Raw genomic sequence first — 9,502 nt, 5'->3', positions numbered from 1 at the left:
GGTAAGCCGGCAGGAATCTATTTCCCCAGAACAGCAAGTGTGCATTGCTCTTCACAGCACACACAGAGGTCCAGCTCAGACACTTCACACCCACAGCGCCGGTGATGAACACGGCCTGGGCATGTGCTCAAGCTCAGCTGGGTTTGGTGCCACAGATGTACTTGCAGACTGAGGAATGGCTTCCTGCACAAGTCCTCCTACCTCTCGGCCCTTGTGTCAAACACAGCACTCCTCTCCTTCTGCTCCACTTCAAGTGCTTAAGCTCTGCAAAGGGGCGGGTGCAGAGAGAGTTTTTGCATGTTTTCTGCACTTTATTCCCAAATAGCTTCTTGCTAATTCTCTTTCCAGAGACATCTTGTTATCCCCAGGCTTGACTATGTGTATGGGCTGCTTGCCAAGTTCTGGGCTTTGTATCCATCCTAGGGCCAAAAACTTAAATCTCTGTCTAGATTTTAGGTGGATATTTACCGGATTTGATCTCTTCCTCTCTTTGTCATTGAGTCTTACCCAGTTATAAATGTAGGAAGCTTTCCCTTCTGAAGGTAAATGTAGCAGTAGTTTGCATAAGAGAAAAAGGAGTATCACATATAAAATAAGCTTAAAATTGGTCAAGATTTTTACTGGCTTAAAATTATTTGGAGGAGTAGAAGGAAAACAGAAGTGCCAGCAGCACCGAGAGAAACATTAAAATTGGTGCTAATGCGTAAAAGGGAAATAAAAATAGTTTAACACACCTTGTTCAAGCTGTTGGTTCACTTGAGTAAAGATTTGGGACTTACTTAGAAAAAAGTCCTTTCTAACAGAGTTCACAGAACGAAGTCTTCACAAAAGCTGGCACAATCATTTCCAGTGGAGCTCTAGTCTGTGATCTCTCATTGGTATCGCTCAGAGCTTGACATGGGAAACGTGTTAATCATTTTAAAAAAATACAGCTTTATGACACTTACTTCCCCTTCTTTCTTGAAGAGCCTGGAGTGGGGGTAGGTGGAACATCTGCACGTGTTTGTTGCCTCATTCTTTGGGCATTTACAAGGACTTGTCTCAGAAAAGACAGTAAAGCAGAGTATCAGCCACTTAAGAGTGCAGATGAACACATGCTGAGACGAACCTTCTCCATCCATGTTCTCAGTTCCTCCCCACAGACTCATCTTGGGGACTCACAAACTTGTTCTTGAGTCATTATTTCAGGACTTGATAAGCAGCCAGATCTTGTTAGTCATCAGCAACTGAAGCTGTCTAAAGAACAGTGAGAGACTTGGGTACAGAAAGAGGATGTGATTGTGAAATGTTTGGGGTGGGGAGGTGTTAGAGCTACTTGTAGAGAGAAAAGGGGACATGTTGCAAATACTCTTGATTTTGTCAGAGAATGGGTGACATTGTCTTGTGGGTGTTGAATATTCCTTGTTTTTTTAATTAAAAACGTTCTTCTATTCATTTGTTTGGGTTGGCTGTTCCTGATTTTTCAACTTCATCTGCCATTTAATTAGCTTTAGAAGATAAATGAGTTCATAATACGGAAATACAAAAAAGAAAATCTGTCAGTTCTATTTTAAAATGTGACTTGTTCTTTGTAGGTCACTTTATAAGGCTTTTCCTCATTTTTATCTTTGATGGATAGGAAGTGTACATTTTGCATTGAAAGATAACTTGACCATCTTGCAAAGTTTTCCACATTAACCTGAACGAAGGCTTCTTTGTAAGTCTCCTGCTGTTTTCAAGAAACTGGAAGAACACTGCTACAGACTTAAGTGCTCTATAAAAAAGTATCAGTGCTAAAAAAATTTTGAGCTTCAACATTTATTGTGCTGCTACTAAAAGACGTTTCAGCTATTTGTGTGTAAGGATAAACACTCCTGAGCCAGGACCTGCAGACAGTCCAAGATGTAATTGGTAGTTACGGGCTCTCTTTTCTTTTGATACCAATGTTACTGCTCTCCTGCAGTAACATTTAATGTTACTACCCTTTAATGTATCTGGTAATCCTCATGTTGTCTTCCTTACAAGCATATGTCAGTTCTTAATATGCTCTACATCTTAGTGACAGCCACTGTTTCTTATTCTCTCACCTCCCCTCTGAAATATGTCTTTGTGCATTAGGATATTACAGGGAGGCCTTTATACAAAGAACGTTTATCTTGATGTGATACCTTCAGTATTTAAAGTTAGTCCACTCAGTAAAGTATTATTTTCAGTAAAGAAAAAATATTCAGTAAAGAAAATCCCACGCTTATTTTTTTTTAAGGAAATAGACTGGTATATGGTATGTCTAAAGCTACTCTTAAACTAGTACAGCTCAGGAATGATGATTTAGTTGTATTATAAACATTCCTGTCAAATGCTTATATACTGCCCATTTAATCTGCAGAACTGCTAATGTCAGTTTTGCATTGCAGGTTCAGGGATTTTAATATCCTTTAGTGCTTAAATGTAAAATGTGAAAGCATATGTAGCCTGTATGATTGTAAATATTATGAAAATGGATTATATGAACATTGTAATTAAATTGTCATGACATGGGAGGAAAGCTAGGATACAGAAGAGAAAGCAAAGTATGAGTCATCAGTAAACTTCTAAATGTCTCTGCCATGAAGACTACCTCTGAGTAACACGGAAATGTCACAACAACAAGGGGTGCTACATGTTTGTTCCCTAACAAGTTTGTATGTCTACAGTTTCAGGACCAAAGGTGTGCAAAGAAAGCAGATCAATGGTTATTGCCAAAGTGTATGGCAAAAAAAATATCTTTGTTTGACTATAACCCTTTTGGACATGCTGAACAAAAACCTCTTCCCTTTAAAAATAATTCTTCTGCAGAGTAGCTGCGTTGAGTTGTGGCCTTTGTGTGTTAAGCACCAGGTTTTTCTGTTTCTGGAGTGTCTGAAGAAAGTGCCTGCACATGTTCTGATAAGTGGTGCAGTGACCTTCTCGGGCAACTGACTTTAGTTATCTCCCTGATTTGCAGAGAATTCAGTGTGTAGTACGCACTACAAATTCTATGTGCCTTAAAACAAAATACGTTATAGTTAGTTGTTATTTTCCTGTTATAAAAAAAATATCTGTCATGAGCTTTGCAGTGGCAGAGCCTGGGTACATAAAATACCAGAGCAATGGAAAGCGTAAGTGGATTTAACAATCAAAGGTATTGTGAAGGGTTTTACAGGTTGAACTGTGCAATACAGATGGAACAGACCTCCTGTGTTCTCTGTTGTACATGTGGGGGAAGAGGTGTTGCTTCGAGGTGTGCCGACACTAAACATCATCTGTGCTCTAGGAATACCTGAGCTAATGATACACCTGGAAGTAGCCACGTCAAAAATTACCACACTGGATCATCTGCTCAACATGATGAAATGGCAGGTCCTAACTTTCACTACCAGTTGGCTGCAGCCAACAGAGCCAGCCAGCTGAAATTTAAAATGCTTGGGTTTTGCCATACTATAGTTGCAGGGTTTTCCTCCTATAGCTGTACCTGTAGTAACAAGTGGCAGAAGAGGTTCTGACCTTAGCATGATAGGCAGCTAGGTGGAAAACAACTCGTAAACAGTACCTAACCTTCTCCCTTTGTGCTTAGTTTCCAGAAATGAATGCTATGATAATGAGACGATTCAGTAAGCCAGGAGATGTTGAACGTGCTCGGCAATACGTATTGGAGGTAGGACCGATACCAAATTTCATTCCCAAATGCTGTCCCTGCTGAAGTCCAAGTGAAATTCTTTGCCTCTGAAGTAAACTAAAATGGCAGGTCTGCATGTTAGTATGCTATGTACCGTACACAGTAGTCTGCAGGTGTTTTACTGGCACTGCTAGGTACTGGAGAATTTTTTTTTTTCCCTTTTCCAGTAGTATAAAATCCACATCATAAAAAGCTACTGCATGAGCTCAGTTCCCTCAGATGAAGAGTAGCTGTCGCCAGCAGCAATTACCAGTCAGTCTTATAACTGCAGTGCATGCTCCATATTGGTTTTAATTGGCTCCGGTCTGAAAAGGCTGAGTAACTATGCAAAATTAATACCTATTTTTTCAGGATAGCATGGGGTCTCTTGTCCATCTCTAGGGCAGCAGTGGAAGGAGTTAAACCATTAGTTTCTAATCCTACTGAATAGCATGTTATTAATACCAGTATTGTTTGTTTTGTAAGTATACTGAAGCATAGCACGGATGTGTTTTCGTATTTTGACACTTTGGGGAGGAGATGTAGGATTCAGCTTCCCCCTGTAACTGGGCGAGGCAAAAGGCAGGACCGGTTACCCGTTGCCTTTCCCTGTCCCCTCCCCTCAGAGCGACGGTGTGCAGCAGACGACCTACCTCGCCCAGCGCTACTGCCACGCAGCCACCAGGGAGATCCGCAAGCTGCGGCCGTCCCCCGAGCGCCAGGCCCTCATCCAGCTGACGGAGATGGTGCTCCTGCGGGACAAGTGAGACGGCTCCTCCCACTCCTTCTGGCAGCTACTTACCAGACTGTGCCTACAAATACTTCTACAGTTACTTGCTTCCAACACTGGCTACCAAAAACTATTTTTTTAAAGATTTTTTTTTTTTTTGAAGTTTCACTTTTTTTAAAAAAACCTTAAGAATTTAGAAGTGTTTTATTGTTGGAAGCCATACAACTCGGAGCAAATCAAACTGTGCTGTATGACTGTTTTAGTGGGGGCTACCGATTGTGGGGGTGGGGTGGGGAAGATGTTTACATGTCGATGCACAAAGGCCACAATGAGAATAAATATAAATCAGTGTATGAGAACTGAAGTTGTTCCAAATTTCACCCAGTAATGTGGTTTCTAACTGTGTTTATTAGTGTGAATGGTAGGCTCCTGGGAAGAGAGATGGCTTGAGTGATTTCTAGGCTGTTAAGCTATAGAAGTAACTGGAATTATATATATGGAAATTGGATCATTATAAAAGACTGTATGTATAGACCTTAATTGATAATACATACATCAATGAGAAATTTTCCAATTCATAATGAAATACAGGTATGCTCTTGGTTGCTACTTGCTAGTAATTAAGGGTGTACAGAATTTGAGATTGCTACAGTTAAGATAGGAAGGGCTCAGTATTTCTAACTCACACTAAAGATTCAACAGCCATTCAAAGCTTCCAACTCCATCACTCATTTACTGAGTGTATTCAGTACCCTCCTAGAAGTCTGCTTTGAAGTCCCAGACACATTCCTCTGACAGTAATTATCCAGTACTTCCACATTCCTTTTCAGGTTATGTAAGCCACAGAATCTGTAGAGCAGGGAAGTACATCCCTTCTAACTATCTCTGTCCCTGATCCCTTAACACAAGGGCAAGTTCCTGTTGTGTTTGCTTGCTTCCCCTCTGTCACACCCTGAGGACAGCCCACTGGCTCTGCTCAGCTGCCCACAGCACCACTCCAGCTGTATTTTCCACTGAAAAATGTCAGGTACAGATGGTGTTCAACCTAACTGCTTCTAGATCTGATTGAGAATCCTTACTAAAATGGATTTTGGGAGGAAAGAATTTTTAGGAGTATGTATAAATGTGTAATTCAGGTTTCATATCTAATTTATTTGCCCTCTGTCAGTGATAAAGTCACATTTACAAACATTTGCTTTTTAGTACATTGCCTGGGATAACAGCCATGATTTTGCTACGCTAGCATTCCAAACTTCTTTGCCAAGCCAACCAACAAAGTAATGGACAAGACCTTTGGTTCACTTATATATTTATGAATGGAAAAAGTTATAATGAAAATTTACTCATTAAAAAAACTTGGGTACAAATTACACATACATAAGACCACCCATTTTTGATTCACATGGACACCTTAGACCCAAACAACTCATTGTAATAGACTTTTGTGAGAATACTCCAGGTAAAGATTACAACGATTGGAAGCATCTTGGATTTTTAAAAAAGTATATTTCAATACATAAGTTTGTATGCATGCTTTAAACAAATATAGTTCAAGAATGAGCAAAGAGTCTAAACAAAAAGTAACATGACCAGCACTAACATTAAACTTCTCATCCAGATTTTAATATGTTAGTCTAACGTAGTGTTAGTTACCATGCTGTACTGAAAAATGTAATGGCACAATCTGATCATGGTTCATTAAATATTATACCCTACTTCCCCAGAATATTTAGGCTGGTCATAAAATTAACAATGCATAAGTAAATAAGTATAACCAGTTATAGACAGTTGCTTGTTTTACAAATTGCCATCAGGTAAGACACACTGTCTCCAGAGACTCGGGGAGATGGACATTCAATCATACCATTAAAACAGTGTGGCCTGAAGAAATGGGCACGTTTGTTTTCGAAGTATATTAAGACAATTCTGTTAGCTTTTAGTTACCCCTTGTAAATAATCATGGTATGACTGAACGAGACCCAGCTTCAAAAAGCAAAAGATGTTAATCGGCATAGTGCATGATTGACTCAACATAATTCCCAGGAAACAAGCCAGTCACTCGATTGCAGACTCCTTCATACCAGCCATCATCGTTCTTCTTTATCACGTAAATGATGGCACCCTCCATGAACGACAGCTCATCGTCCTTGTCCTTTGTGTAGTCATAGATAGCAACAACTGTGGATTGAACAGGGACACGTTTAGCACGTTATTAATAGCACCATGAATAGCATCTCTTGAAGTACAATTGTTTTTTAAAAGCCTAGTTTGCCATCCTGGGATTTTCCATAAAAAACTCACATGTTTTCCCTGTTGCACATCCAGTCCAGAAGATGAACCCTCACTTTTCTTGCAGCATGAGCTACCAGTAAGAAGTGGGTGGTGACTACACTGAACATTCTGTTAACTACTGTCAGGGACGTATAGTTACCTGCAACACAGTAAAGCTGAGCACAGGGATGCTTAGAAGCTGAACTGTCCCATATCTGTCTCCGTGAGCGTGGCAGTCATTTCTGGTCAGATCACCTCAAAAGCACAGAAGTTCCTGCACAGGGATCTCTTGTGAAGAGAAAGCCTAGAAACGTCTTTTTTTCCTTTCCTTTTTTTTTTTTTCCATCATTCTGTAGAAATGGACCAGCAGTAGCAAAATGCTACACTACGGCCCCTGCAGCTATTTAGAACGTACTTCAGTGTGTGATCTTATAAACAGCAGCTGCTTAAAGCCACCGTACAGAAACGGATGGTCATTGCTGCAGAGCTTCTTTGTGGTAGGAAGTTTCAGCATTACGTTCCAAGGAGTGCAATGACTGCAAGTACAGAAGTTACTGTAGGAAAATGTAGAAATGAATTTACAGCAACATCAGCTATTTTCAGCACTGTCTTGGTGACTATTACTCTTTCCAACCTCCAACTCATTGTGTGCAATTAAAGCAGAGATCTCCCTAAGGGGAGTAAATGTCGCCACCAATAATACTGGAATTAAAAACTACCACTATGAACACAAAAAAAAACACCTTTGGACATCACAGCCTTCTGCTTCAAAACAGCTAACGTGGATTTATGCACTCATCAGTTTAATGACTTCTAAACCCATACTATTTTCCACACATACATTCTCAGAAACATCCTGTCTTAATGCCCAGCAGGTAACGATGTGGTGTAACCATGTTCTCATCCCACAGGCACGTCCTGCACACAGTCCAGCTAGAAAGTGGCAGATGGAACACGGCAGCTCTGCCAGGTTCTGACAGGTACCACAGGTACCCCACCCCCTTTCACATGCACTGCAGCACCAGCCTGATCGTGAGGGAACTGGCAACGCTGCTGTTGACAAAATGGTCCTTGTCAGAACACAGACAGCTCTACAGGCAGGAAATCAGTGTCTCAATTATTCATGGGAAGAGACATTCACTATATGACTTCATACCTAAGCCTGCTGATCTGGAGTCACTGGTGAGTCTCCAAGGAAGCCTCACTGCATTTTCTAGCTGAAAGTCTAATGATCCACTCCAGCTATTTAGTTTGATGGGATAAATGAGCTTGGACTTCCTTTGCAATTCTGTTTCTAGATGATTGCCCAGCAGTCCTGAGGTAGCTACAGACAATCCAACAGTTCAGCAAAGATGAAAGCCATCTGATTTACATCTGCTTCGTATAATAAGGGATTATTTTAAACTATTCTAGAATGCTTGAAGGTATTTTATAATCCTTCCAAAGGAGGATTACATTTTATCACATTAGGTGTAGCCACAGGCAAAGTAAGAAAAGAATGGTCTGAGTTCTGACTTATCAAGGACAACAATTGCTTTCATCAGACCCAAGCCAAGTCCCTCGCTCTCTTCAGACACCTTTACCCCTCTGACACTGCATTAACACAGAGTTGCAATCCTTCTCTTACCTTTCTCTATGTAGTTTTTAGGTGCCCAAGCAGGATCTCCATCTGCATAGGGATCGCTGTACTGCACAACAGCAGCCTCCTCATCCTCATAATCCACAGGGGGTGGGGGTGGAGGAGGAGGGGAGTCATCAAACATCGGCATCTCATCGGGAGGTGGTGGCGGGGGAGGAGTCGGGCTATCAGCAACTAGAAACGTTTGGAGATTATGTTTTTTTTTTTTCTTAAATCAAAACTGTGAAGATGCAAACAATCCTGAGGCTGTACACTGTAAATAAAAGGGGTGGAGGGACAACACACGTAGCATGCACTATAGTACCATGCACTGATTAGAAACAGAGGCTTTGTATTAACAGCTACAACATACAGCTACATTTGTTATTAGTGGTCAAATCTATGTATAAATGCTACTAGAGTCAAAGCACATGCTGCAGGGCAGAAGCTGAACACCAGCAGAGAGGAAAGCTTCCTGCTCTGACGCCCATGCGCCGAGGGGCTAGCTGCAGCAGTTAGCTATGGGAGGACTCCGAGCGGCACCCTCTGAGCCAGGCAGCAACAGGCCTCTGCACTGGGCCAGCAGCTTGATCATTTTTGAACAAATTTGTTGCCTACAACAATCACTTCATCTTATTTCTGAATGCTGCTTCCTTCGATTCCTTCTCTCTCAGAGCTAGCATTAAGGGGGCAAAAAAACATCTGGTGTGGATCATAAAAAAGGGAAGAGAGTAGTGTTTAAGATTTAACCAGGTAAGAGAAAGCCAAGTAATGCTTCTGCAGAAGAAAAAGCATACAGATCCTTATCTTGCAGACTGGCTTGTGCATGTGCACACATCCAGGATTCAGTTAATAAATGGAAGCCCACAACAGGCAGCTGCTGCTCTTGGGGGGGGAAAGTGCTCAAGGAATGAAGTGCATAATCCAAAATGTCGAATCCCTGCCCTGAGATTCTCCCATCAGCACAATTACAAGTTGCTTTGGGAAAAGGAAAAAAAGAGAACTGCTTTATAGCACAAGTCACTCAAACTCAATTCATCAAATTAGTTCTCAGTGATGTTCACTGCAGCTGGCAGCAAAGGAGAGAGGGCGAGCATGCTCAAATGCATGACATCAAGCCACTTATCCTAGTCCCTGGGAACTGTGGTCCACTACACACAGACCTAGGTGTAAGTACTATGAAGCCAGAAGTTACTGAAAGGCAGCTACTGTCATTCAACTGAACTTTGTA

General features: G+C 41.3%; 2 protein-coding genes across 2 annotated transcripts in view; one reads left to right on the top strand and one right to left on the bottom strand.

Annotated features, from left to right (window-relative positions):
• PDSS1 (prenyl (decaprenyl) diphosphate synthase, subunit 1) overlaps positions 1-4,419 on the top strand; it is a 17,088-nt gene extending 12,669 nt beyond the window's left edge. The window contains exons 7-8 of the mRNA XM_008940351.1: positions 3,570-3,652; positions 4,279-4,419. Of these exons, the coding sequence (XP_008938599.1) occupies positions 3,570-3,652; positions 4,279-4,419 (224 nt within the window). The remainder of the gene's footprint in view (positions 1-3,569; positions 3,653-4,278) is intronic.
• A 1,255-nt stretch (positions 4,420-5,674) lies between these two features.
• ABI1 (abl-interactor 1) overlaps positions 5,675-9,502 on the bottom strand; it is a gene marked incomplete at its 5' end in the record, with an annotated part of 55,084 nt that continues 51,256 nt past the window's right edge. Inside the window, 2 exons of the mRNA XM_008940349.1 lie at positions 5,675-6,560; positions 8,281-8,466. Of these exons, the coding sequence (XP_008938597.1) occupies positions 6,385-6,560; positions 8,281-8,466 (362 nt within the window). The remainder of the gene's footprint in view (positions 6,561-8,280; positions 8,467-9,502) is intronic.

This window comes from Merops nubicus, unplaced genomic scaffold (assembly GCF_000691845.1).
Source record: "Merops nubicus isolate BGI_N331 unplaced genomic scaffold, ASM69184v1 scaffold625, whole genome shotgun sequence".
Taxonomy (NCBI): Eukaryota; Metazoa; Chordata; class Aves; order Coraciiformes; family Meropidae; genus Merops; species Merops nubicus.
Note: the sequence above shows the minus strand (reverse complement) of the source record. Positions and strands in the feature narration are given on the sequence as shown.